The sequence below is a fragment of the Emiliania huxleyi genome (assembly GCF_000372725.1).
Source record: "Emiliania huxleyi CCMP1516 unplaced genomic scaffold EMIHUscaffold_7, whole genome shotgun sequence".
Lineage (NCBI taxonomy): Eukaryota > Haptophyta > Isochrysidales > Noelaerhabdaceae > Emiliania > Emiliania huxleyi.
This window is the reverse complement of record NW_005196756.1, coordinates 1,010,988-1,037,068: the sequence shown is the minus strand read 5'-3', so window position 1 is coordinate 1,037,068 and position 26,081 is coordinate 1,010,988. Positions and strand designations below refer to the sequence as shown.

Below are 26,081 nucleotides of genomic sequence, written 5' to 3'. Positions count from 1 at the left end.
TCAACCTCGTGTACATTCGAATGATACACCCACACGATCGCAAGAAGCTTCACTTTGTCGCGCAGCTCTGGCCTCAATCCCTCCTCGCAGTCCTCACCCGCTACGCCGTCCTCTGTCTCGGCTCCCGCTACTCGCTACTCTGCTGCCTCCTCACGCTTCCGATCTCGGTGTGGGAGACGACGTCGCTGCAGGCGATGGCCGATCTCTACGAGGGCCGTCCGCTCAAGGCGCCGACAGCCAAGCAGATCGTCCTTCAGCTCAAGGTTGCCGCCGTGGAGACGCTGGGGTGCCTGCCCTCCCAGAGACCCAGCCACCAAGAGGTTGCGCGAGGGCCGACCCGAGCCGCCGCCTCGCAGATACGTGCTCGCCTTCCAGATCTGGCCCTGGCTGCGCGAGGACGGCCTCGGCGCTCCGCCCGCCTCTGTGCTGCTGCATGCGGTCTGGAGGACCCTACTCTTCGACATCGGACTGGACCTCGGCTTCTACGCCTTTCACCGCAGCTGCCACGTCAACCGGTCCGCCACACGCGCCTCTCCTTCCCTCCCAGCCGCCGCCTCGGAGCCCGACCGCCTTCTCCCTTCCTCCTCTCTGCCGCACCCTCACCACCTCCTCCCTCCCACCACCCGCAGGACGCTCTACCGCCTCGTCCACGCGCCTCACCACGCAGAGACGGGCAAGGAGAGCAGCGGCGCATCCGTGGCGCGACACGCGCCCGCGGCACGCCCACGACCCGCTGCCGCGGTCGCCGTAGGAGCATGGCCACCTCGTCGCCTACGAGACGTACGAGCTCACCTTCGTTGAAACGGCCTCGATCCTGTCCTCGTACCTGGTCGGCTTTCAGGTCCTCTCGCTCTGCTTCTCCTTCTCCACCTTTGACGTCGCGCTCTACGTCTCGTGGGCACGCTCGAACCGCCCGGCCGCCCCTCGGCCGCGCTCTCGGCCTGATTTCGGGGCGGCGCTGCCGCGGTAGGCCCATATGATCGAACTCCTCGGGCACACGGAGATGAGCTGGACACCAACCGGCCACCCGCAGCGGCTGATGGCCGACCTGTGCGGCCTCTCGCTCGAGGCGCCGCACACGCCGCATGAGATGAGCCGCGCACTCGATCTCGCACACGATCTCGCACACGATCTCGCACACGATCTCGGACCTTCTTCCGCGGCCCATCTCTCCCTCCCTGGGCCTGGCATCTAGAGCCAAACACTTCTCTCGTCTACAACCGCTTCTCCCCCCCCTGGCCAGGTGCCGCATCACACCATGCATCACCAGAAGCCGCTCTCGAACTTCTCCAAGCGGCTCATCCTCTTCGACCTCCTCTTCCACACCTACGAGCCGCCCGACTACAGGCGAGAGTCCTTCAGTTTTCGTATCGAGACGATTCCCCAGAGATTCCTCTTCCGGCGCTCCGCTCCCCAACCTGCGACCCGCCCCGGCCGCAGGGCGTACTGGACCCGCGTCAACAAGGCGCAGCCGCAGCCGCAGCAGCAGCAGCCAGCCAAGGGCAAGCCGCACCTCGAGGTGCGCACGACGCAAGCGTACCCTGTCGACGAGGAGGAGAAGGCGGCGCCCGCAGCAACGCTGCCGCAATCAGGCTCGCCTCTCAAGCCGCGCCGCTCCTTTGCCTCAACAAGGAACTCTGATGCCTTCTGACTTCCGCGCGGTGGGCGGTGTCGCGGTGCCGACGGCTGTCAAACCTACAGTGTCAGCAGAGCAGGGGGTGCACCTCGAGAGGCCGGATGGGGAGAGAGCGTACAGTGCCAGCGTCCGGCGATCAGGTTGGGTCGCCCAGAGTATTTATCGGGGGCGCGTCAAGTGAGATGTGAGAGGGGGTGCGTGTGACGGCCGGCAATGCCAGCGCACGCGCGGCGTGCGCGCGTGTCACTCACTACCGTACTGTGTGTGTGCGTGTTGGCTGTTGCGCTGTGTAGCCTGTACAAGTTTAAGTCACTCCGGGATACAATGGATATAATATGACATTTGTGTGTGCGTTGTGACTTGTGTGTGCCCCGGCGAGAGCAGCGATCATCCTCTGTGTGATAATATATGTAGTTCAAGTTCTGCTTTTTTTCTGGGTGCTTGCTGTGCTTTTTTTTGCACGTCCTAGCTGCAGGTTGTGGCGTTGTGCGTCGGGCACGAGCGCTGTTATGCCTATGTGTGTGTGATACCGCGACGATACAAGCCAACAGGGCCAGGCGCACGCCTGGAGAGACCGCTGGCGGGCGCTGCGCCGCTGGCGGCGCCCACCCGACCCCCCCCACACTCATAGATACACAGCACATTCGAGTCACGTCCAGACCTCCTAAAGGAGTCGGGTAAGGGAGGGCGGATCACCTCCTCCGCCTCAGCTCCTCGCCTTGCTCTCCCCTTCCAAGTCAAAGTCGAGCCCCTCCTCACGTAGCGCGTCGCTCGCGATGTTGCCGGCGACGCTGATGGCGCTGATAGTGGCGGCGATGCCGACGGCGAGCAACCAGGGGTTGGTGTCGCCGCCGTCGACGGCGATCGAGGCGCCGAGCTCGCCGGAGGTGACGTAGGCGGCGACGGCGGGCAGGCAGCCGGTGAGTGTGCCGAGGGAGAAGGCGGCCCATGGGACAGGGGAGAGGCCTATTTGAGCAACCGTGCCACGCTGGGAGGGGGGGGGGGGGGGGCACCCAACGGACCCTGCCCGGGGCAGGCGGGTGGGCCGGCGGGCGGCGGGGCGGAGCGGGGCGGGGCGGTGAGTGGAGGGGGCACCGAAGACGTAGTTTGCCCACGAGAAGGGCAAAATGGGTGAGAGACGCAGTAGGAAGATGAGTGTGAAAGCCTGAGAAGGGCAGGGTGGGTGAGAGACGCAGTAGGAAGATGAGTGTGAAAGCCTGAGGGGGAACGGTACGCAGTCTCGCTCAACCTAAGGGTCTCACGGCGCTCCCGGGACGAGGGAGCGTGAGTGACCTTGGCGAAGCCGACGTTGGCAAAGGCCGCGTCGATCGCCTGAAAAGTCGGCGACTCGCGCGCCGCGTCCAGCACGAGTGATCGCCCGAAGAGGCGCGCGAGGAGGAAGGAGATGGTGGCGGAGATGGTGGAGCAGGAGAGGACGAGGGCGGTCCCCTTGGTGGCCCCGAAGATGGCACCCGCCGACACGGTCAGCACAAAAGCGGCGGCGACCGGGATGACCTAGCACGCGATCCGAGCCGGAAGCAGGTGCAGCCGAGGTGCAACCCGAGGCGCAGCACAGCCGGCGGGGCAGGGGACCTGGAAAGTGACCATCATGGCGGCGAAGGCGGCGTAGCCCGTGTCGCCGAGATCTCGCAGGTAGTCGACAAGCAAGGTCACCACCTCGACCTGCACAGGCAGGAGGGCACCGGTTGCACGAGGCGCGCGCTTTTTCGTGTCTCTCCTCCACCCACCCTCCGGCCTGGCTTTGCGCCTCCTCACCTCCTCCAGGGGTGCTGTACGTGCAGGTGTCTGAGCCGCGCTCGCCCTGCGATCGGCGCTCCCGGATTGCCCCAACGCCGCAGAGTGCCGCTTTTGCCAGCAGGTGGTGCGCGGCAAGTTGTGAGGGTCTCGTGTGCTATCCTCTTCTCCCCCGCACTCGCCGCACCGGACTCTGTGCGCCGGTCCAGCGCTGCGCGAGAAGGAAGAGCAGCGTCGTCCCCGCCACCTGCACCCCCTCAAATATGACCGCCGAGGCCGCCAGGGCTGAGCCTGCCACCACCGCGCTTGGTGCCTCGGCACCATCGCCACCGCTGCTGCTGTCGTTGCTGCCGTCGGCGGCGGCGGCCCGCGCATCACCCAGCCGTGCGCGCGACTCGCGCTGGTCGGTTGAGAGCCTAGGGTCGGCGGATTGCGGCGGTGGGAGGCTGTACAGACAGGTTGGAGCGATCGGCTATAACTCACCGGAGCGGCACTGATCTCCGTGGGCATCTCAGCGGCGCGGGCGCGGGTTGCAGCGCGAAGCCGGGGAGGGCGAAGCCGCTCGCGAGAGGCCGGCTCGCGGTGAGGATCAGAACGAGTAGCCGTGGGCATCTCAGCCGACACATGGGCGATCCCCGGATCGCGGTGGAGGGTTCTGTAAAAAAAAATCCGGTGCATTGGGAAGAGGAGACGCAAGAGGCGTGGCGCGGGTCGGTTGTGCATCCCTCCGGGGGCCCCTCTGCGCCGGGGAGGCGTTGTTGGAGGCTAGGACGCAAGCTTCCGTCGCCTTTTTCAAACTCGGGGCCCACTCCGCTACGCTCCGACCCGAATTTGGAGGGCCTGAAAGTTTAAGGTGTTGCTGCGCAAAAGGGGTCGGACACAGGGCGCAGCTCATGCTAAGAGCTAGAAGGGGAGATGGAGAGAACAACCACCCTGTCCCGTTATTGCGTACACCAACACCACAAAGCTCTCTCTCTCCTGCTCCTCACACTCAGGGGGCGGTCACGACTACCGAGTCCCTAGAGCCAGCTGCCACGTTCAAAACCAGGACGGCGACAGTGATGGTGCTATCACGGGCATGGTCAGGGGAAAGTGGAGCGGGGGGGGCGAGCGTCAGCCAGCCAGGTACGGGATAGTAGAGCAGGCGCTTTGTGGGTGGCGGTGGGCGGCGGCGCTGGGTGGCCGGCCAAATCGTTAGCTGAGCTCCTCCCTCAAGCTCGATCACGCATGACGCACGTAACCTGACAACGTCGGCGACCTTCTGGATCAGGTTAGGTTGCTGGAGCACCTCCAACTCCTCCTCTGAGTCAGACACGCCAACGTCGACGACTGCGCCCTCCTCCTCCTCCTCCGATTCGCCGACTGCGCCCTCCTCCTCCATGGGCTCGATCCGATTCCGCAGCGTGTCGTCCCCAGCGGCGGTGCTGGCTGCTGCGCGGGAGGCGGCCGCGGGCACGCTGGGCTCGATCAGCGGCTTTCCCTCAGTTGCTCCCTCAGTTGCTCCGAAAGCACGGAATTTGGCGGACGTTCTTGGCTTCAATTTTACGGGTTTTCTTGGCACCAGCTGAAGGCTTGCACGGCCGAGATCACGCAGTTCGTGCACGGTATTCGGATTTTGCTATTTGCTCGTGTGGGGGTATATTGCAGATTTGTCAATGGTACCGCGTCTGCGACGCGGGCGCCTTGCGGGCAGAGCCCTTAGCCACCCTTTATATCTTGCGCGGTCATAACGGAAAGGCTCTCAGCGGAGCTGGGAAGAGGACCGCCGCAAGCGGCGTGGCGTGGAGCGGTTGAGCATCCCTCCGGGGGGCCCTCTGCGCCGGGGAGGCGTTGTTGGAGGCTAGGACGCAAGCGTCCGTCGCCCTTTTCAAACTCGGGGCCCACTCCGCTACGCTCCGACCCGAATTTGGAGGGCCTGAAAGTTTAAGGTGTTGCTGCGCAAAAGGGGTCGGACACAGGGCGCAGCTCATGCTAAGAGCTAGAAGGGGAGCTAGAGAGAGCGACTAACTACCCTGTCCCGTTATTGCGTACACCAACACCACAAAAGCTCTCTCTCTCCTGTCCTTCCTCACTCAGGGGGGTCACAACTACCGAGTCCCTCGACTAGCTGCCACGTTGCCGACCGAGAGCGGATCTCCTTCTGCTCCGCAAGGAGGGGCCAAGGCTAAAGTCTTGCCGGAGCCGCCGCCCCTTGTACTTGTACTTGTAGAGATGCTCGAGGGGGTGCTTTGTGGGGTGCGCAGCCCGGCCAGCAGTGAGGGGAGGCGCACCCTCACTCTCCTCGGTTGCAGAGCTCGTCGGAGGCTGCGGCACGACGGGAGGGTCGCGACAGCAGTCCTCGGGCGAGCCGACGCGCATGTCCAACCAGCGCTGGGACTCGTTGTGACGGCAGACGCCGGCTGCCTCTCCAACCGCTACTGCAGCGTCCTTCTTTGCCCGGTGCATGGGCTCGATCCGATTCCGCAGCGTGTCGTCCCCAGCGGCGGTGCTGCGCGGGAGGCGGCCGCGGGCACGCCGGGCTCGATCAGCGGCTTTCCCTCAGTTGCTCCCTCAGTTGCTCCGAGAAAGCACGGATTTGGCGGACGTTCTTGGCTTCAATTTTACGGATGTGGCACCAGCTGAAGGCTTGCCCGGCGCAGATCACGCAGTTCGTGCACGGGATTCGGATTTTGCTATTTGTTCGTGTGGGGGTATATGGCAGATTTGTCAATGGTACCGCGCCTTGCGGGCAGAGCCCTTAGCCACCCTTTACATCTTGCGCGGTAAAAAGCAAAGAACTTGGGCGCTGTTTTCTTTCTTTCTTGGGGTTCTAGCAGCCGGCCAGGGTTTTTCTCTGGTAGGACGGGAACGAGATGATAGTAGGGAGTAGAAGAAAGCAAAGAGGAGCCCTGCGCACGCACGACTCCGCAGGAGAAACCCCTTCACAGAAAACTGCGGCCGCCAGCGACTGAGCGTCTCGCTGGCGGACGGGGAGAGGAACACAAAGGGACGTCCGGACGTCCATCCACTGGGACGAGAATACTGGAGATATCTGAGGTCGAATCTGCCGATTCCACAGCCGCCCACAGGAGCGCCGCCTCAACACGGGGTCTCGGCTCTATCGAGCCATGCTAGCTCCAGCCGCAGCCCCACCCGGCCGCCCGAGGGTGTTCCCGCAGGCAGAGAAGACCAATCCTGGGGGAAGTAACCTCCTCCTTTAAGGGGCCCGGAGGACCTAAATAAATCGACTGACACGACAAGGGCGCGGACTGGCGCCAGATTCTTGACTACTTGAAGACGCACACGACACACACAACATATCGACACACTAAAAATCTCTCTCTCACGACACACCAAACACACGCACCACACACCTCCACACACGGGCGCAGAAGCTGCACCAATGAAGGCAGATATGTAATCGCGGGCCAAAGCGCCCGCTCCCCGCGTCCCCGCTCGGACACAAACGCCAAGCTTCCCCCCTCCCTCGGCCTCTAAGCTCCCCAACAACTCTCTCCTCTGCCAACGGAGTGGCGCCCGAGGTCGCCCCAGCCGCCAAAGGTACCCCCATATGGGGGAGGGGGCTCATTTTATGAACACGGTGCGGCGGCTCCAGATCACAGCATGCTCTCCTCCTCGACGTCGACGCCCGCATCGGTGTCCTCGGCCTTCGCCGAGGCGGGCAAGGAGAGCGACGGGAGGAGATGCCTGCGGGTGACAGTCGGGATGAGGCCCTCGGGGCACCGGGAGCGGTCCAAGCGGCTGCCCGCGCACTTGCGATCGGTTTCGGCGGCGTCGAAACGCGAGAAGGGAAACCGCGTCTCATGCGCGGTGGACATATCATACATCACGGCGGTGCCCTCGATCGCGCCCTCCGCCATTGCTGTGGTGCGGAACACGCCCTCCTTGGGGTAGCTGTCCGTCTTACCGATGCGGGGGCTCTGGGAGGAGAAGCTCTGGCCGACGATGCCTACGCAGGCAAGGATCGGCGGTGAGGAGTATGGGGGGCAGCCATCAGGCGGGCGGCACGGGCGGCGCCGTGGGGGAGCGAGCGCGCGGCAACGCCGCCGACGCCATCGAAGTCCACGTCGATTCGGTGCCTTGGCCCAGAGACCCAGTCGTGCACAGTGTTGCCGCGCACGCGGAAAACCCACCGGTCCGCGCTTGGGCCTGCGAGCAAAGGCGGCCTCGTCGCCGAGATTTTGCCGAGATTGCCCCTGAGTAGCCGAGGTGGTAGATGCCGCTCTGGGTCGTGTGAGGCACGGCGAGCCTAGGGGCTGGTGGATTGAGGGGGGGGCGGGGGGGCCTGAGCGGCCGTCGCTGAGGTCAATGGTGAAGGTGGCGCTGGATGACTTGACGGCAATGGTGAGCTCCTCGCAAACCTTGGTGGTCTTCTTGCCCAGCTTGAAGTAGTGGCCGCCGCATGTGCCGTTGACAACTTTCCAACCCCAGTTCTGATTGTTGAGTTCTGACGCCCAAAAGGAGACGTTGGCCCACCTAGAGGAGTCGGTCGACGACGTGTCGGTTCGCAGAGCCGGCGGTAGGCAGCGCCCACTCTGGGCCACCCACTTTCGCTTCGCGCCGCCGACGAGCGCTGTGAGGTGGAACTCAGTCATGAAGGAGCCATCGACGAGCAGTTTGCCTGAGGGTGGGGTGGGGGGATGGGGTGGGGTGGATGCGTCCAGGGCGAGGGCCGCGAGTCCTCGGGAGCGCGCCACTATGAAGCTTGAACTTGGCATCCTCGGTGCGAATATTTGCCGAGATTCGGGGCGCCGAGAAGAAGTTGTAGTAGTGGCGGTTGAGCCCGCGGAAGTCGGCTCGGCCGCCGTACGCAAATTTGAGGTGCGGGTCCTGGAAGCTCCCGCCGGGGCAGACGAAGGGCCACCCGCACGCCGAGAGGTTGTAAAAGATGTCACCTGTGGGGTCGGGTGGGGATGGGCGGGCGGGCGGGCGGCGGCGGCGGGGCGGCGGCGGCGGGGGGGGGGAGGGGCAAGGGGCGGTCGCCCACACCGGTCAGTGGGCAGCACGAGTGTCCGCAGTACAGCTGTTGGTTGGCGCCCAAGCCCGAGATGACCCAAAAGTCGTCGGGCGGCTGCGGCGGGCAGGAGGTGTTTACGGCGGCCGTCAGGTTGAGCCGCTCGCTCCACTCGCCGGTCGTCTCGAGCGGATACCTATTCCGCCACACGCGGTGCCTAGGCGGAGGTTGGGCCGAGGCGGGCCGCCACGGCCGAGGCGCACGCAGTGCGGTTGAAGTTGGAGAAGGCGAACATGGCGTTCATGAACTCGACGCTAGAGACGTTCCAGCCGGTGATGTCCTGGTTGAAGGGCGAGGCGAAAAACATGGATGTCATATCGACCACGTTGTGCACGTCCCACGTGCTGATGTCTTTGTTGAAGGCGAAGGCACCAGAGAACATGGCGGACGTGCTGCGCACGTTCGACATGTCCCACGTGCTGATGTCCTGGTTGAATGCCGTCGCGCCTGTGCGGGTCAACAGGTGGAGGAGTCGGCCTGAAGACGTCCGAGCCTCTCGCCGACGGGCCCGTCCGGGCCGTTGCGTCCTGGCGGTGTGTGTGCGAGTGGGAGCCGTCGCAGCGGAGGGTTGCAGACTGTGGCGGAGCTAATGCGAGGGCGCGGCACCGGCAAACATAAAGGCGGTATCCCGGAAGTTCCCCGTCTTCCAGCTGTCGAGCGGCGCGTTGAAGTTGGCGCTGCCCTGGTTGTACTGAGAGTATAGGCCGCCAAACATGGCGCGAGTGCTGGTGACAGAGCCGGTGTCCCACGCACCGATGGGCTGGTTGAACTCGCCGGCCGCGTAGAACATCAGCCCCATATTCTCCACCGACTCGGTGTCCCAAGTCGATATGTCTTTGTTGAAGGACTGCCGCGCGCGGGGGGGGGGGGGGGTGATGTCCTACTGAGCTGCAGAGCTCAAGGGGAAGAGCGGCCAGCGCAGGGGAAGCTCTGGTAGCCACTACGCCGCTAGCAAAGTGGCGGTGAAGGTGAGGCAAACAAACCTCGGCGAGCATGAACATGGCGTAGAAGGTGGTGGCGCTTGACGTGTTCCACCCCCCGATGTCGCCGTTGAAGCTCTTGGCGCCATAAAACATGGACTCCATCGAAGTGGCCGCCGAGGTGTCCCACGTCGAGATGTCCCCGTTGAATGCAGAGGTCGAAGTCGCAGCAAATGTCTGCTTGAACGTCTCGACGCTCGACGTGTCCCATCTGTATCAAGGTCCCCGATGGGCGGGTGAGACGGGGAGCAGCGCCGGGGAGGGCCTCCGCAGGGTAAGGTGACAGAGCTCAGAGGGCTGCGGAGGAGTGCTCACGGCAGAGGCTGATTAAAGGATTCGGCGTCGTAAAACATGGACTCCATGTCGGTCACGGCGCCGGTGTCCCAGTCGGAGATGTCCTCATTGAAGTACGAGATGTTGTAGAACAGACCATTCATGTCAGTGACGGCGCTCACGTCCCATTGACCGATCGGCGTTGCACAAGGGCCGGTTGCGTCAGGGGGGCCGGAGATCGGACCGCTTGTCGGGTAGCACTCATCGACCGCACTCTTGAGCGAGGCGCTGGGGTCGGGGCCAGCCGCCACCCAGATCCCGCTCACCGCGAGCGGCAGGGCAAGCACAAGCAGACGCATTTTGTATCTGAGTCGGATGACTCTGCGGAAGGCTTGTTCCTCCCAAACACGAATTTGCCTGTGTCTTTTGACTTACTTGGAGCCTTCGATGTTATTCAGGGAACGTATTTTTCAGTGTACGTACGTACGTCTCTCTCTCTCTCAGTGTACGTACGTACTTATAGCTTACTGGGAGAAAAGAGAGAGGGGGGTTGTGTTCTCTAGGCCCCTCAGTGTACGTACGTACTTATAGCTTACTGGGAGAATGTAGCTCTTACGTACATTCCCGGAGGAGGACTGCTGACGGGGTTTGCGAATTTTAAGCTTACTGGGAGAAAAGGGAGAGGGTTTGTGTGTTCTCTAGCCCCTAAAGGTCCTACGCGCGGCGTGAGTGAGAGCTTCATTCAGTCAGTGTATGTAGAGAGAGAGATTTTTAAAGACCTTCTTGTATGTACGTATGTGGCTCTTACGAACATACCCGAGGCAATAAATAAATATGAAAGAGTCTATCTACAGCGTTGGGAGGAAAGGGAGATAGGCAGGTGTGTTCTCTAGGCCCCTGGAGGGCCCTGCATGTCAAGCCGGGACCCCGGGGTGGGTTTTCAATACAATTGTACCCTCGCCGTTGCCCGCCGCGCACACGCATAAACACGATTGGAAGAGTCAGTCGATTAAATATGCAGCTAAATCTTCTTCTGCCGCTCGCGGCCGGCTCCGGGGCCCACTTCGCTCGCGTCTCGCTGGGCGACCGGCTCGCGCGCGACTACACCGTGTACTCACCCATGCCAATATCCGTCGCTGCCGCCACCGCTCAGGGCTGGAGGCCGGCTGCTGACACTTGCCTCGAGGGCCTTGGGATCCCTTACGCCCAGAAGGGCTCAAAGAACGCGACCAACCCCGCCGAGCCGCTACTGCTCTACTTCACTCCGGGCGGACAAGTGTCCGGCGCAGGCGTCTACGTCTTGGGCGCCTCGAAGCCGCGCCTCGTGAGGGCCGGCTTCTTCCTCCCTGCCGGGAAGAGCGGTGGCTATCCGCGCAAGTACATATCAGTGACCTTCCGTGCTCCGAACGCGACCTGCAGCCGAGCCATTAGTTCCGAGCCGCTGGGCGACCGACTCGTGATCAATGCGGGTGCTGGCGGCATCGCACTCGAACTGCCGCTGACGAGGGCAGAGGCTGCCGCGGCTGGCTGGGTCCGCGGCTCTTGCTTCTCCGGGATGGGGAGCCACTGGTTCAGGGACCTCTCGGGCCCGCATCTCTCGTGGAAGGCCGAGAACCTGGTGCCAGTTGTGCCCATGTACGACGAGGAGTCAGAGGGCGCAGACGGCAAGATCAACGCCTTCTTTTTCGCCGATCCCGACCGGCAGCAGTCGCTCTTCCCGCCGTCAGCGCGGCAGTGGGAGCCCATCCCACTGCCCACCATCGCCATGTGCAAGAACTTTTGCAACTCGTCGTGCACCTTCACCGACACGTCGCTCTTTTCGACGCTCCACCTCTACATGAGGGACCACGCGCGGGTGACCTGCAGCGGCGGCTGCAGCATCGGCTGTTGCTGAATGCGCTCTCACTACTCACACAAAGGCACAACCCCGGACCCAAGATCACGCACACGACATGCGCTCTCACTACACACAGAGAGCGGAGAGATCGCACTCCTGATTTTTAACCTATAACCACCGCTGGGTGGCGCTGCGCGCTGGTCTTGACTCTGAAGGCTGATGAAGAGGGAGAGAGAGAGAGAGAGATTTAGCAATGTTTTGTGCGAGGACGTAGACGTCGTATAAATAGAGTAGAGCAGGCCTCTTCAAGGGGAGACGGATGGGCGCTGGGCGGGAGGGCGGCCAGAATCGGGGTGGGCGCGGGCGGGCGACGCGCGGACTTAAAGCACACTTGGAGTGCAGTCATTAACCGCACATCCAGGGCCAGGGAGCTCAGAAGCGCACCCAGCGGGCCGGATGATTGGCATCGGGTTACGGGCAAGAGAGCCCTAGCCCCGGGGGTGCGCGTTCGCAGAGGGAAAGGGCCGTAAAGTAAACACGGGTCCCCGAGGGTTAGCTCTGCGCTCCGCGGGTTTCCCCTAGCAGCGGAACGCCCCCTCTACTCGGGGCTAGTAGACACCAGACACTAGCACGACAACACACACATTCCTCGCTGACATCACCGCTCGGAACCCCCCGCTCCGCGCACGGTCTCCTCACCCCAACTCCGAGGGGGGCCCTCCCTCCCCTCGGTCCCCCTCCTGTTCGCCTTTCGATGGTTACGCGACGACTGTGGGGCCCGACCTCTCCTGCTAGCCCGGCAGTCTTTCTTTTTCGCCGTTCAGTTGTCCTGCTTGGGCGCTGGCGTGAGACTTCTTGTAAGTACGCTTGGAGAGCGCGCGGGGCCACACGCACGCTACCACCACCTGCACGAGACTTGGACCGGTCGCCACTCGCCACCCTTGCTGCGCGTGCATACGCACGGCCAGCCTCCGGCCCGCTCTGCTCACCTCCTGTGTGGCCGCAGGTGCCGCGCGTCCGCGCTGGGTCAACAAGAATGCGCTCACGAGACAGCCAGGCCCGCCATCCTCGCCTTGCTCGTGCGGCCCTCGTCGTCGGCACCTCTCGCGTCGCTGCGCGGCGCGCCTCGGGCACAGGCGGCTTCGGCCTCCGGCTGCTGCACCTTGACGCGACACCGGTGCTGCGCCACTTGCTGCTCGGGCTCAAGCGCGCGGGCATCGAGCGCGCGGTCATCACCCTCGACGTCAAGTCGAACGCCCTCGCCGCTTCGCTGCAAGCCGATCCGATGCTAGCAGGCGCGAGCTCCCCTTCCGCACGTCACGCCCTCAGACGCCTGACTCACGCCCGGAGGCCTCCTAGGCATGAAGCTAGAGTTTTGCACTGTCACCGGCTCCGGCGCGCAGAGCGGGCTCGCGACCCTGCGGGCGTCATCTGTGGTGAACGCGGCGTCGCACTTTTGTGCCAATGAGCCGATCCTCCTCGTGGCGAACCAGTTGTATGACCCGGCGCGCCTCTAGATGCCAAAAGCCTCCCGCAGGCCCGCGCTGTGCCCCCGCGATCGGCAGGCTTGCTCCATCTCCCCCGCCTTGCCCTGTGGAGATGCGTTCGTTCCGCCGCCTCTCAGCTCTCTCGGCGTGCAGACCGTCTGACGTGTCCTCCGCGCAGGCACTGCTCTCGATGATGCGGGGCCTCGCGCTCGACAGGCGCGGCAGCTTGCCGAGAGACGCAACCGACACCCTCGTCGCCGAATTACGCCCACTTCCCTGCCCACTCGCTCGCCACACGTTCCCTGCCGTCTCCCCTGCTCACCCCCTCGCGCGCTTGCCACGACAGCTCGACGGGAGCCGTCTCGCTGATTGACGACTCCACAGACAGCGTTGAGTGGGCGTCGGTCGACCATTGCGCCGAGTTTTGCAAGAACGGGCACATCCACACCATCGTCAAGGTGTTGACCGACTTTGGCGCCTAATTAACTAACTAATCACCTAATTAACTAATTAACTAATTAATTAGGTGCTGACCGACTTTGGCGCTGCCCCCGGGGGTCGGATCGCGCGTGTCGCCAAGAAGATGAGCCACTACGACGCGATCTCTTGCGGGGCGCACGTCATCTCGAGCGAGCTGATCGGTGTGTCTTGCGCGAGCGGCGGCACTCCGGGTCTAGCAAGCTTCCAGCAAACTTCCAGCTCACACCCTCTGCGCGTGAGCAGACATCATGCGCGAGCAACTGCAGCACTCGCCCATCGCCACCATTGTCGACGCGCTGCAGCAGCTCGCCTCGGTTGGCCGGCGCGTCTCTGCTCTCGCCCGGACGCACCGCCCAACAAGAGACTCCACCGCACATACCCCAGACTAGGCTCGGCTACCTCTCGTCGGGTGGAAGGCCGTGGTTCGGCGAGCCGGCCGTCTCCCCTCCCGGCGTGGTCAAGCGCCACGTCCATCACATCCTCCATGGCGTCTCTCAGGCGAGCTCGTCCTCTCCTCGCTCGGCACTCTCGAGCCAGACCCGGCCTCCTCCATCAAGCCCGTGTGGCGGACCACAGCGCAGCAGATGCTCGCTTCTCTCCAGTGCTGCCCCGCAGTCGAGGCGCCACGCAGCCAGCCGCACGGCAACAGAGCGGCGCCCGCGGGCGCTGTGCCGGCGGCGAGTGGCGGCGGAGGTGGCGCGGCGGGCGCCGCGGCGGGAGGTGCGGCGGGAGGCGCGGCGGGGGGCGCGGCGGGAGGCGGTGCGTTGCTGCCCGCTTCGCCGATCCTCGCGCCGTGCCGCCAAAACATCGGTTCGGTGCCGAACTTGATCGAGCTCGGCGGCCAGTTTCTGCAACTGGGGCGCTCGTGAGCGTGATCTCTTCTCGACGAGCGCGGCGTGTGACTTAGGTGGCACGCTTGGTGAGGGGACGCACGGCACGGTCCTCGCTGCGCACGGGCACCTCCTCGTCGATGGAGAAGGGTCGGCTGGTCAGCGGGAGCCTCACCCAGTCGAGCTACGACCGCTAGGCGCCGGTTCTCGTCGGCATCGCTCGATTCGCAGAGCGAGCTGGCCGAGGGCGGGGACGGCGAGGGGGGCGGGCAGGTTCCGAGTGTGGTGCGCGAGGCGGGCGAGAGGAAGCTCGCTGTCAAGATGATCCGCAAGGGGAGGGACGACTTGCCGGGCTCGGACGTGGAGCGGCTCATCATGTGGGAGGTGCACTCGCTGCGCGAGCTCGCCCCCCGGCCGCACCGTGCAACATTCAATACAACGGTTCGGCTGTGCAATCAGGTACACGTGTTGCGCGAGCTCGGCCTCCACCCGCACATCGTCCAGGTGACGGACGTCATCGACTTGCAAGACTGCACTTACATTGTGATGGAGCGCATCGACGGCCCCGAGCTGCCCGCGCACGTCACCTCGCAGCCGGCGGGTCGGCTGCCGCCCGCTGAAGCGCGACATCTCTGCACCGCTGCAGCGCGCTCGCCGGCCCTGCCCAGAGCTGTCGCTGACCCGTCGCTAGGCGCGCGAGATCTTCGCGCAGCTTTTGCTCGCGCTCGCGCACGCACATCGGTGCGGATTTGTTCACTGCGACGTCAAGCCCGACAACGCGCGTGCCGCCCCGCGCCCACCTTGCGCGGGCTCGGCCTCAAGGGGGGAATTCCATTCCTTCCTAGGTGCGGCTCAATCTGGCGTGCGACCGGGCCGTCCTCACCGATTGGGGCTACGCCGCCAAGATCGGGCACTTGTCGCATGTTGCGCATGGCACGCCCGCTTACGCGCCGCCCGAGCAACTCACGGGCTATTGTGCTGATTCAGTTTGCGGCCGGCGGCCGCTCGCCCCCTCGGTTGACGTCTGGTCGCTCGGCTCGACTTTGCTGTTCATGCTCACCGGCAAGCCGCCGTTCTCGGCCAGGAATTTCGACGAGATTGTGCGGCAGGTGGTCGGTCTCGAGTACGAGATGCCTCGCCACGTGCCGCGTGAGGCGGCCGAGCTGGTCGAGGGCATGCTGCAGCTCTCGCCGTGCGACCGACTCTCGGTGGAAGAGTTGGTGGCCAATGATTGGGTGCGCCACTCCCGTTTCGCGCAGGAGCCGCTCACCGCCGGCGCCGCCGTCTGCGAGGTTAGCGACGACGATGGCGCGAAGGGGGCGCGGACGTTTTTCGATCGCCACCGCGCGCAGCTGCGGCGGCTCGGCGTCGGGCTGCTCTACGTCATGCTCTGCGCGTTGCTGCTGGCCCGAGAGCTGCGACCGACGTCATAGCGCGGAATCTCTCCCCACACCACTATTACACGTACGGTGTTACCAGTATGGAGAGAAATCTCCCAGACCCAGTATATGTGATCTGTGATCTGTAAGGGTCCGCCCGCAGGCGCATTTTGTATACCGAGGCGGTGCCCGGTGCCGACGCCTGTCGGACCTTGAGACAGCATGTAGATCCCTGGGCGAGGGTGATGGCGTCCCCGTCGGGTCAGGAAGGCTGAAGGACCCAGTATATGTTTTCGTCTAAACACACAAGATGCGGCTCAGAGTCACTCTCTCTCTCTCTCTCTCTGTGTGTGTGTGTGTGTGTGTGTAGTCGGCTGCTTCTCACAGTTCGCAGAGATGTCCATTCCACCACCACCAACAAGAAAAACACCGAGTGTCGATGCGCTTCCAGGAGTCGCCGACTTCAAGGAGGGGCGAGCGACGGTGAGCGCCGAACAGGCTTGCATCCAGGGGTCCTCCTTCTCTATTGCACCGCGATGTGGCCGTATTACATCGCCATCGCCTCCGTCTTCGCCGCAGCCCTCTTCATGCGCATGGAGGCGCAGCAGCGCGGCGGCGCGGCCAAGGAGGCGGCGGCGGCTCGAAAGACAACGGCTGCCGCGCCGCCCAAGGAGGAGGTGGATGAGGCGGAGCCGAGCGCGCTCATCAAGGCGCACGCGCTGAGCGGGTACGCCTACCTCATCGCCCGCGGCAAGGTCCTCGACCTCGTCGAGAAGCTCGTCGCCTTCCTCTTCTTTTGGCGACGCGCGGCCAGCGCCGCCCGCGGCAACACGCCCTCGGGCCAGCGGGTGGGACCGCCGATCTGGACGGGGTGGCAGATATTTTACACGAAGCGGTTGTACCAGCGCATCGTCGACTGCTGGAACCGGCCCATCGCGGGTATGGCCTCCTCTTCGATTGACGTGTGCGATCGCGCGCGCGACGGCAACGGCGATGCGGCGAGCGCTCCCGTGCCAGTCCTTGCCCTGCACACCCTTCCCTCGGATGCCACGACCCTCACTGTCGACGCGCCCCGCACGGCCGCGCCTCGCACGGCCGCACGGCCGCGTTTCGCCCCCCCCCCCCCCCACTAGGTCCTCGTCGACGTCAACGGCAACGGCAAAGGGGTGCTCGTCATCTCGGACACGCTCAACCACGCATCCATCGTCGAGGGTGTGCGGGGCTCGGGCGCGCGCGTGCAACCGTTCGTGCACAACGACATGCACCAGCTCGAGGCGCGAGAAGCCCCCTCTCCCGTCTCCCGCGCCCTCCCGTCCCCTCTGCTGCGTGCCGCCCCCGTCCCCGCCCCCGTCCCCGCACCCTGACCGCTCCCGTGCGCTGCCCGCCCCGCCCCGCGCAGGCGATCCTGGCGCGCGCGACTGAGCAGGGGCAGCCCGACGGCACGCCGTGGCGCAAGATCATCATCATCGTCGAGGGCATCTACTCGATGGAGGGGCAGTTCTGCCGCCTGCGCGAGGTGGTCGCGCTCAAGAAGAAGTACCGCGCGTACCTCTACCTCGACGAGGCGCACTCGGTCGGCGCCGTCGGCCCGCGCGGCCGGGGCGTGACGGACCACCTCGGCGTCCCGACCGCTGACGTTGACATGATGATGGGCACTTTCACCAAGTCGTTTGGCTCGGTGGGTGGCTACATAGCCGGCTCGCGCGACATGGTCGAGGCGCTGCGCCGCCACTCGGCTGGCTCGCTGTACGCGCCCGCCATGTCGCCGCCGGCTGTCCAGCAGGCCCTCTCTGCGCTGCGCGTCATCATGGGCTCCGACCCGTCCACGGGCGACCTCGGGCAGCGCAAGATCAACCAGCTGCGCGAGAACTCGAACATGTTCCGCAAGGGGCTCCTGGCGATGGGGTGCCGCGTGCTCGGCGACCTCGACTCGCCCATCACGCCCATCATGCTCTACCACCCCGAGAAGATCTCGGGCTTCTCGCGCAACTGCCTCAAGCGCGCGCTGGCCGTCGTCGTCGTCGGCTTCCCCGCGACGCCGCTCCTCCTCTCGCGCTCCCGCTTCTGCATCGCCGCCTCACACACGCGCGACGAGCTCGAGCACGCGCTGCGCATGGTCGAGTCGGCCGGCCTCGAGACGGGCGTGCTCTACGACCGCGCCACGGCCGCCGCCGCGCTCGCGCGCGGCGAGGACCTGGACCAGCTCGCCATCGAGCGCAAGCAGGAGCTGCACAACGCGCCGCTCGATGCGCCCGGCTCGGTCACCGCGTGGGTGCCCGAGCCGCTCGTCTCTGCGGCGCCCGACGGCGAGACGCCGCGCGACGAGGTCTTCAAGCAGGCGGCGGCGGACGCGCTGCTCAAGGTGCCCGGCGAGCTCGACTTGCGCCGCACTGATTTCCTCCGCATGACGGTCGACCCGCGCACCAAGAGCGCCGCCGAGGCCGCGCTGTACAAGTACGGGTGCGGCACGTGCGGCCCGCGGGGCTTCTACGGCACGCTCGACGCGCACATCCACATCGAAAAGGCGCTCGCGACCTTCCTGGGCACCGAGCGCGCCATCATCTACTCGTTTGGCATCGCCACCATCTCTTCGGTTGTGCCCGCTTTCGTGCGCAAGGGCGACCTCCTTTTCGTCGACGACGGCGTCCACTTCACTGCCGCCGTCGGGACGCGGCTGGCACGCGGCTCCGTCCGCCCCTTTGCGCACAACGACGTCGCGGCGCTCGAGGCGGCGCTCGCGGCGCAGGCGCGCGCCGACGAGACACTGCCGCCCTCCAAGGTGGCGCGCCGCTTCGTTCTCGTCGAGGGACTCTACATGAACTCTGGCGACGTCGCGCCGCTGACGGCCATCCTCGAGCTGCGCAAGAAGTACGGGTTTTACCTCATCGTCGACGACTCGCTCGGCTTCGGCTCGCTGGGCGCAACGGGCCGCGGCGCGCCAGAGCTGTGCGGCGTGCCCCCCCACGAGATTGACCTCTACGTCGGCTCGCTCGAGCACTCACTCGGCTCCGTCGGCGGCTTTTGCGCCGGCTCGGCGCCGATGGTGTCGCACCAGGTCCTCTCGGGCTCGGGGTATTGCTTCTCAGCGTCGCTCCCCGCGTACGCCACCATCGCGGCACACGAGGCGCTGCGCATCATCGACGCCGAGCCGGAGCGGCCCGCTCGACTCGCGGCCGTGTCGGCCGCCATGGCATCCGCGCTGCAGGAGGCGGTGGCGCCGTTGCCACACATCGAGCTGCGGGCCTCTACCGACTCGCCGATTGCGCAGGTGCGGCTCACGCCGCTCGCGCGTTCGGTGCTCACGCCGGCGCAGCAGGAGGCGGCGCTGCGCCGCGCCGCGGCCAAGGTATCGGCCAGTGAGGGCGGCATCGCCATGCAGCTCGTCCGCCACTCGGCGCAGGCGCACGTGCAGGCGCCGCAGCCGGCGGCATTGCGGCTGACCGCTCATTGCGACGTGCGTATCTCGGCGCTGGCGCCCTCGCTCCGGGTGTTGGCCGAGGCGCTTTCGGCTGAGCTCAGCGAGCAGTCGGTTGCGGCGAAGTTGCAGGCCGCGGCGAGCGAGGTGGTCAAGCCCAAGCTGCTCGATTCCAAGGCGCTCTCGTCCGACGGGGTTGCCGCGGAGGCGGCGACAGCGCGCACGCTCGACAATGTGCCCGTCAAGGGGAACGTCTCCGTGGCGCTCGAGTCGGAGGTGCCCAACGTGACCGTCCCGATCGTGCTCCTCGTCAACGTCTTCCGGCAAACGGTGCGGCGGTACATCCAGCGGCAGATGGAGCTGCACGAGCTCGCGCTGATGCCGCCGCTGCACAAGCTGCGCAACGCCGGCCTCAACTCGCCGCTCGCGCGCCGCCTCTTCGCGTGCGGCCAGCTGCTCGGCGCCGAGACGTTTTACTTCTTTATCATCCCCATGCTCTCGTGGTCCGCCTCTCCCAACGCGCACCCTCCCATGTTTGTCACCTTCTTCGCCGTCAACATCTACATTGGCAACTGGCTCAAGAACTTCTTTGCCCTTGCGCGGCCGCTCGGAGCGGCGGGCTCGGCCACTGCGCACTCCACCTCCGATTTCGGATGGCCGTCGATGTACCTCGTCAACGCCGTCGCCCTCCCTTTCTTTGCGATGCGCTATTGGTACGGCGGCTTCGGCTCGGGCACCCCGTTCTCGGAGCAGAACCAGCTCGCCACCTTCGTCTCTTACCTGCTCGCCTTCCTGTGGGTGGCCGTCATCGCCTTTGCGCGCCTTTTCTCGGGCGCCTCCTCGCCCGCCGACGTCCAGGGCGGCATGCTCGTCGGCGGCGTCCTCGTGCGCGCGTGGCTACCCATTTGCGACTCGGTCAACGACTGGATCGTCTCGCCAAACTCGTACCTGCTTGGCCTGCCACAATGGGCGGCCCTCGTCGTCGGAGGGGTCCTCCTCCTCCTCGTGCACCCCTTCACCGCCACCGAGCCGCGCTCCTGGTCCGCCTTCGGCTACTCCTTCAAGGCGATTGCCTTCGGCATCTGCTTCATCATCGGCGCCAACGGCGCCGCCACGCTCGGCGTCAACGACTACTTCCTCGATCCGGCGCAGCCGGACCTCGCCCGCGCCTTCATGCTGCGGCTCACCCTCGCCAACACAGTGCGCCTGGTCGCTCGCAACCTGCTCGGCTTCGCGACGCTGCTTGCGCTGTGGCATAGCACCAAGTTTGTCTCGCTCCTCGTCGAGAGCCAGGTGCTCAAGCTCCTGCCCCCGACCAAGGCGCCGTTCCCCAAAATGTTGCGGCACGTCATCATGTTTTCTTCCATGGGGTTCGCGACCTCGCTTGGCCTGCCCCTCGTCTTCCGCTCCCTCGAGATCTGAGCTTGTGCCGCGTCCCTCATCGCGAGCAATCGCGCCGCCGCGCTTTCTTGGGTCGTGCTCTGCTCTTGTCCCCCCAATTGTTGGGGGGAGAGATATAAGAACTCAAGTTCGTGCTGTGCTGTGGTGTCTGGTCTCTCTGCCTCCCTAGAGCTCGCTCCGTTTATAGGCAACAGCCAACTCAGCCAGAACGGCGCGCACCACTCTGAAAGTGAAACTCGCTGTCGGTCCGCGGTGAGAACAGATGCAGATGGAGTTGGACGGAGAGCGCGCGCGTGCTGGAGGGAGCTGGTGCTGGAGGCGCCGCCCCCCGCCGCCGGGCCCAGCGAGAACGCACACTAAAAGAGGAGGGGGAAGAGATCGTGTGTGTGGCCTTATATTATGCACAATATCAATAATCCAAGTGCTCCGCCAATAAACACTGTGTCAGTGCCGTATGAGAATGACGTTCACAAGTCGCCGCAACTTTACGGTTTTAGTGGAGCAGTGCATCTCCTGTACCCGCTCTCTCAATACTCGGGTCTCGGTGTGCGTTGGTGGCTGGGGGGAGAGGGCTACTTGTAATACCAGTGCAAAGGCTGTGTGCCTCGCTGCGGTGCCAGTACAGCCAGGCAGGGCTTCCCGCTTCTGTCGCGAAACAGGCGATCTTTTGCGTTCCTGCCAAACAGTTGCGCGGCGGGCACGTCACGCGTGGCGAGCTGTAATGTGCTAGACACCACTGCCGGGAAGCTCAGCTGGTCGCGGTCGGAGTAACACGAAACTTCGTTGAGCCATGCGCAACCGAGCTGCGCATTGAATGCAGCACACTCGGCAGTCTGGTGATTGCGCACGAAAAACGCGCTATCGATCAACGACAACTGTAGTCCACGCTTGGCGTTTGAACCCTTTCCTACAAAGTAGGCGTCAATCTGCCTTTCAACCAGGGTGACGTCGTCCGTGGTGTTGCGGTGCATGTTTGACTCCCTGATCGTCTTTGCGTGCAGTTGTAGAGTGAGGCGCGAGGGGTCGAGCTCCCCTTTTCCAAATGCGTGGGGGTGCGCAGGCAGCCCGATAAACACAGCACACACGCCGTCGTTGTCCCGTCCTCGTCTCGACCTTTGCACATAATTCTTCATGGCATTGAGCCTTTCGTTGTTGCGCTGGTAGTCCCCATCCAGCTTGCTGTCAATCCACACTAGCCACTTCGCCCAAGCAAATAGGTGGGTCCCCAGCAGCTTGAACACCTTGACATTGCGCCGCATGATATTGTGGCTGCCACCAAAGAGCAGCAAACTAGCGTCGAGTCCCAAGACAAAGGAGTTTCCGTGTGAGATGACGGGGGGGCTGCTATCGTTGCCCAGCACGATCCGGAAGAAGCAGCACGAATCGCAAAGGTGGAGGGGAGCGCGGCTGTGCGATTGCCGCACGTATTTCGCTCCAAACGCTACCTGGTACGCGACAGTCCTACACCGCGAGCCATGATATGATTCCAGTTGCCGCGACAGCTGCCATAGATGATTTACCCGGGTTTGATTTGAGAAGGGCTGTGGAATGCTACGGGCAGCCGGGCAGCTCTGCGGATGCGCGAGTGCACAACGGCAAGGGCTGAACGTCAGCCCTGCATCGAGTGCATCCTGCGTTGTTTTGCTGAGCCAAGAAGTTGCGCTGCATTCCGTGGTCGGTGGCTGTCGTCCGCTTTGGACTGGCCACATGCTTGAGCCCATGTCGGCCGACCGACTCCCCTCGACCCACGACAACAGGGGCCGTCCACCCCCCACGAAGACGTGGAGGGGGGGTGGGGGGCAGGTGGGGGGTGCGGGGTGCGCTAGTCGCTAGCTAAATTCAAAAGCAATGCCCACGTCGTAGTTCGAATGCATGAGACCCCAATGTCGAGGACCTTGCCGCGGGCGATGAGGTAGGCGTACCCGCTCAGCGCGTGCGCCTTGATGAGCGCGCTCGCTCGGCTCCGCCTCATCCACCTCCTCCTTGGGCGGCGCGGCAGCCGTTGTCTTTCGAGTCGCCGCCGCCTCCTTGGCCGCGCCGCCGCGCTGCTGCGCCTCCATGCGCATGAAGAGGGCTGCGGCGAAGACGGAGGCGATGGCGATGTAATACGGCCACATCGCGGTGCAATAGAGAAGGAGGACCCCTGGATGCAAGCCTGTTCGGCGCTCACCGTCGCTCGCCCCTCCTTGAAGTCGGCGACTCCTGGAAGCGCATCGACGCTGGCCGTTTTTCTTGTTGGTGGTGGTGGAATGGACATCTCTGCGAACTGTGAGAAGCTGTCAGGAGACGGGGAACACGGAGGAGCTGTATAGGTCACTAGAGACCCACACCATCGCTACATCACCACAGCCACCAAGTCGGATACAAGTCGATGACAATGTGCGCGGCAGGACAAACCAAACATGAGACGGTTACACAAGGACGGTCAGGCTACGGTCAGGAAGTAGGTTTGAGTTCACACTCTCCAACAGAAGCAGCCGACTACACACACACACACACACACACACACACACACACACACACACACACACACACACACACACACACACAAAGAGAGAGAGAGAGAGAGGGAGAGAGAGAGAGAGAGAGAGAGAGAGAGAGAGAGCAAAGTTGTTGTGTTTTGACCAATCCCTGCCTAGACGAGTACAGCTATAAAGAGTACCCGGGGCTCCGCAGCCTCCGTGTGGGGGCCCGTGAACGTCTTCAGCTTGTGAGCCAGGAAGAGGGTTGTGTTTTGACTACAGACGACTAGATTTTCTTGATTTTTTTCAGGGAGCTGGGTGGGTAGGCTAGGTAGGTGGTAGGTAGGGGCGTCCGTCCTGGCGTCCCGTCCGTGTGAGTGGCGCTAGCCGGCAGCTTGGCCTGTACCCAAGTTTTACCGCACCTGTGATTCTGATAGGTGCGCGACAACTTAACCATACTTTAGCGATACCGATAGAGCACGCGCGCGCCCCTCCCCCCCCCCCCCCCTCTATACGAGATCGACGTTTTGTGGAGAGACAGAGGGAGCCGAGGGGAGGCCCTGGGGGCGGGTTTATATTTTGTGATTGTGTGGTGGTGAGGCTGTGAGGCGTGACAGCCTTGTTTGCCGTATGATGACACCTTTCGTACACCGCACAGGCCCACACCCCACCGCCGTGTCTGGCGGAGGGTGCGAGAGAGGGGTACGCGTGCGCGATGAAAAGACAAACGGGGACTGGGTGTGATATCAGATGGCGTCTGTCACAGCGCCTTTTCCATGTAGAGAAGAGAGCAATGGGAGCAAGCAAAGTGGCAGAAGAACCTCGGCCCGAGGCACAGACCGCCCCGCTCAGCATGCGGGTCCGGCTTGACGACGAAGTCAGCCTACAGTTGGGGGACTTCACGGTCGAGTGCAGCACGGCCGGCAGGGTCCTCCTCGAGTCGGACAGCGCATGTGCGCGGGACAGGGCGCGCCTCCTCAAAGAGCCGCCTCGCGGCGGTGCTGCCCCGCTTGACGTGAAGGCTGAGGTGCCCTGCGCCTGAAATGCGCGCCTTTTCGCACGCCCACGCTAGCATCTTCCTTCCAATGCCCTTTCCCTACGGGCGGGCAGCGGGGAATGTGTGTGCGCGCCAGCCTGAGGGGTTGGTACGCCCACTGCTCAGAGCATGCACCCGGGCAGATGGCGCGGTGCCGAGCCACTCGAGGTATGCCTAACCGGCACACAGAGGCGCCTGGTAGGCCACTATGGCGTGATTTGATCAGGTTTTGTTCGCGCCAAGTGATTTTGTTGACAACTCCCGGCCGCGGGCGCACCTCGTCTGGCAACAGCTTGATGCGCGCCCACTCCTGGACAGCGAGGTTGCCTGGGTCGCCGGCCAGCTGGAGCTGGCAAAACCCGACCAGCGAGCCCTTGTCAGACCGGAGCGCGCCGCAGTGCTTGAGTTTATTCGGGAACCTCTGGGCGTACTGCTCATAGGCCAGCTTCACGCGCGACCCGGCAGCGCCGAGGAAGAGGCCCGGGCAACAGCAGCCGAACGGGACGAGCTCATCGCGCCGGCCGACTGCCATCAGCTGTCCGACAGCGGCAAACTCATCCGACGCCGGTGCCGACACTTTGGCGCCCTGCCCGACCTCTGTGCAGCGGACCGATGGGAGGGTGCTCCACCGCATGTTCCACCATGGTCCCGATGGCGACTGGGGGGGAGAAGGGTTTGTGTTGTTGTGCGGTGCATCGTCGGTGTCACGGACGACAACCTCCCGGATCATGGCTCTGTGCCACGATGTACACCCCGAGCGGCCTCCTGGCTAACGCCGCACGGCCTCGACACCTTCCGATGTACGCCCGAGCGGCCTTCTCGTGGCCGGGTTTCCTGCGTGTCGCGCTGAGATGTACGGAGGGATGGACGGACGTTGCGACTTGCGACGGACAGCGGCCGCTGGTTCACCCTTGGGGACCCGCTGTGTGCACGCGTGTGCAGGGGCGCCCCTGCACACAGCTGGGACTCCCAGCGGATCTGACCTCAATATATAAAACCAAAAACATATACCTAAAACTGTAAAGGATGACCTAAGGATCCCTATCATTGAAAGTAGCAGCCCAAAATCGCGGCAACACCCTCGATTTGGTCGATTTGGCGGCCCCCTCCCGACCGCGCCCGCCCCTGCCTCCCGGGGGCCCGGCCGACCATGCCAGCCGGCGCCCGGCCGGCCGGCGGGCCCAATCCGAAGCGCCCGGCCGCTCGGCGGCGCCGTTCGGCCGACGGGGCCAGCCGTGCGGCGCCCGGTCGCCCGCCGCAGCACCGAGCCCGACCGGCCCACGCGCACGGCCTGGCCTCGACCGCCACTCTCTGCGGCGGAATCGGCACCGTCGGCGCCCTCTGGATCCTCCTGGCACTCCTCGGCTTCCTCCCGACGGTCGGCGGCACCAACCCCGTGCGCTTTGAGTCAGATTCGATCCTCGGCATGCGCATTCAGAGCCACTGGTTGCCCACAACTGGACAGTACCTTGCGTGTCAGCGGGACACGTACACGAATGTGACCGGCCGGGATCTGCAGCTCGAGGCGGGACGCACGACTTCCCTCTTCAAAACCATGACCGAGACACTCGACCTCGCCCGTACCAACATCGCGAGCGGCGTCAAGGAGGACGATTTGAAGCCGATCCAAAGACCTGCTAAACGGACCGTAGTCCGACGGACGTCGCCCAGACGTACATGCACGACCCGGCCATGACGAACACGACCGCCCTCACCAAGGGAACGAGCTAACTCAGGAAATATGTCTTGAAGGCAACAGAACACTCGGGCCGCTTCGTTCTCAACGACAGCGCTCGCACAAGGCCGTCCTCATGGCGGAGGTGCGATGACGTATTAGACTACATTTGGAAGCAGAAAATGTTGCTGCAGGACAAGACTTCAAAGATCGAGAAGCTGCAGCAACTCCTACACAGTGAAAGGCAACGTATGGAGCTACTGATTGGAGCAGTTTTGGTATGCGTCTTCCTCCTCTCTTTCCTGAAAGCGTTGCGGGATTGGCTTCTGCCGCGGATCCATGGCGAGGTGCAAGGCATACCTGTCAGAGCAATCAGAGGGGCCGTTCCCGCAGCACGACTGGTTCGAGAGTTGTTGTCGAC

General features: G+C 64.2%; 6 protein-coding genes across 6 annotated transcripts in view; 3 read left to right on the top strand and 3 right to left on the bottom strand.

The window, feature by feature from the left end:
• Positions 1 to 1,651, top strand: part of EMIHUDRAFT_350676 (hypothetical protein) — a gene marked incomplete at its 3' end in the record, with an annotated part of 1,903 nt that extends 252 nt beyond the window's left edge. Inside the window, exons 2-8 of the mRNA XM_005761945.1 lie at positions 1 to 286; positions 357 to 515; positions 630 to 696; positions 752 to 889; positions 971 to 1,050; positions 1,198 to 1,353; positions 1,441 to 1,651. The exon at positions 1 to 286 is cut by the window's left edge and continues 13 nt beyond it. Of these exons, the coding sequence (XP_005762002.1) occupies positions 1 to 286; positions 357 to 515; positions 630 to 696; positions 752 to 889; positions 971 to 1,050; positions 1,198 to 1,353; positions 1,441 to 1,651 (1,097 nt within the window). The remainder of the gene's footprint in view (positions 287 to 356; positions 516 to 629; positions 697 to 751; positions 890 to 970; positions 1,051 to 1,197; positions 1,354 to 1,440) is intronic.
• A 691-nt stretch (positions 1,652 to 2,342) lies between these two features.
• Positions 2,343 to 4,772, bottom strand: EMIHUDRAFT_96820 (hypothetical protein; the record flags this gene model as incomplete). The annotated part of the gene is made up of 6 exons (XM_005761944.1): positions 2,343 to 2,602; positions 2,732 to 2,801; positions 2,930 to 3,151; positions 3,230 to 3,319; positions 3,579 to 3,807; positions 4,633 to 4,772. The coding sequence occupies 6 exons, from the start codon at positions 4,770 to 4,772 to the stop codon at positions 2,343 to 2,345; spliced, it is 1,011 nt and encodes a 336-aa protein (XP_005762001.1).
• Positions 4,773 to 6,987: 2,215 nt separating this feature from the next.
• Positions 6,988 to 10,017, bottom strand: EMIHUDRAFT_96819 (hypothetical protein; the record flags this gene model as incomplete). The annotated part of the gene is made up of 10 exons (XM_005761943.1): positions 6,988 to 7,340; positions 7,525 to 7,640; positions 7,724 to 7,867; positions 7,940 to 8,012; positions 8,089 to 8,286; positions 8,381 to 8,541; positions 8,609 to 8,852; positions 9,012 to 9,252; positions 9,389 to 9,596; positions 9,701 to 10,017. 10 exons carry the CDS (start codon positions 10,015 to 10,017, stop codon positions 6,988 to 6,990), a joined length of 2,055 nt encoding a protein of 684 aa, XP_005762000.1.
• Positions 10,018 to 15,371: 5,354 nt separating this feature from the next.
• On the top strand, positions 15,372 to 15,988 carry EMIHUDRAFT_350674 (hypothetical protein; the record flags this gene model as incomplete). Its single annotated transcript, XM_005761942.1, has 1 exon — positions 15,372 to 15,988. A coding segment is annotated over one exon (288 nt), but the record flags the coding sequence as incomplete, so codon positions are not given.
• A 140-nt stretch (positions 15,989 to 16,128) lies between these two features.
• SPT (serine palmitoyltransferase) lies at positions 16,129 to 20,858 on the top strand. The gene is made up of 3 exons (XM_005761941.1): positions 16,129 to 16,671; positions 16,804 to 16,945; positions 17,071 to 20,858. Exons 1-3 carry the CDS (start codon positions 16,208 to 16,210, stop codon positions 20,506 to 20,508), a joined length of 4,044 nt encoding a protein of 1,347 aa, XP_005761998.1. The 5' UTR covers positions 16,129 to 16,207; the 3' UTR covers positions 20,509 to 20,858.
• A 2,837-nt stretch (positions 20,859 to 23,695) lies between these two features.
• Positions 23,696 to 24,715, bottom strand: EMIHUDRAFT_198075 (hypothetical protein; the record flags this gene model as incomplete). The annotated part of the gene is made up of 5 exons (XM_005761940.1): positions 23,696 to 23,718; positions 23,790 to 23,832; positions 23,914 to 24,045; positions 24,121 to 24,159; positions 24,263 to 24,715. The coding sequence occupies 5 exons, from the start codon at positions 24,713 to 24,715 to the stop codon at positions 23,696 to 23,698; spliced, it is 690 nt and encodes a 229-aa protein (XP_005761997.1).
• Positions 24,716 to 26,081: the final 1,366 nt, after the last annotated feature.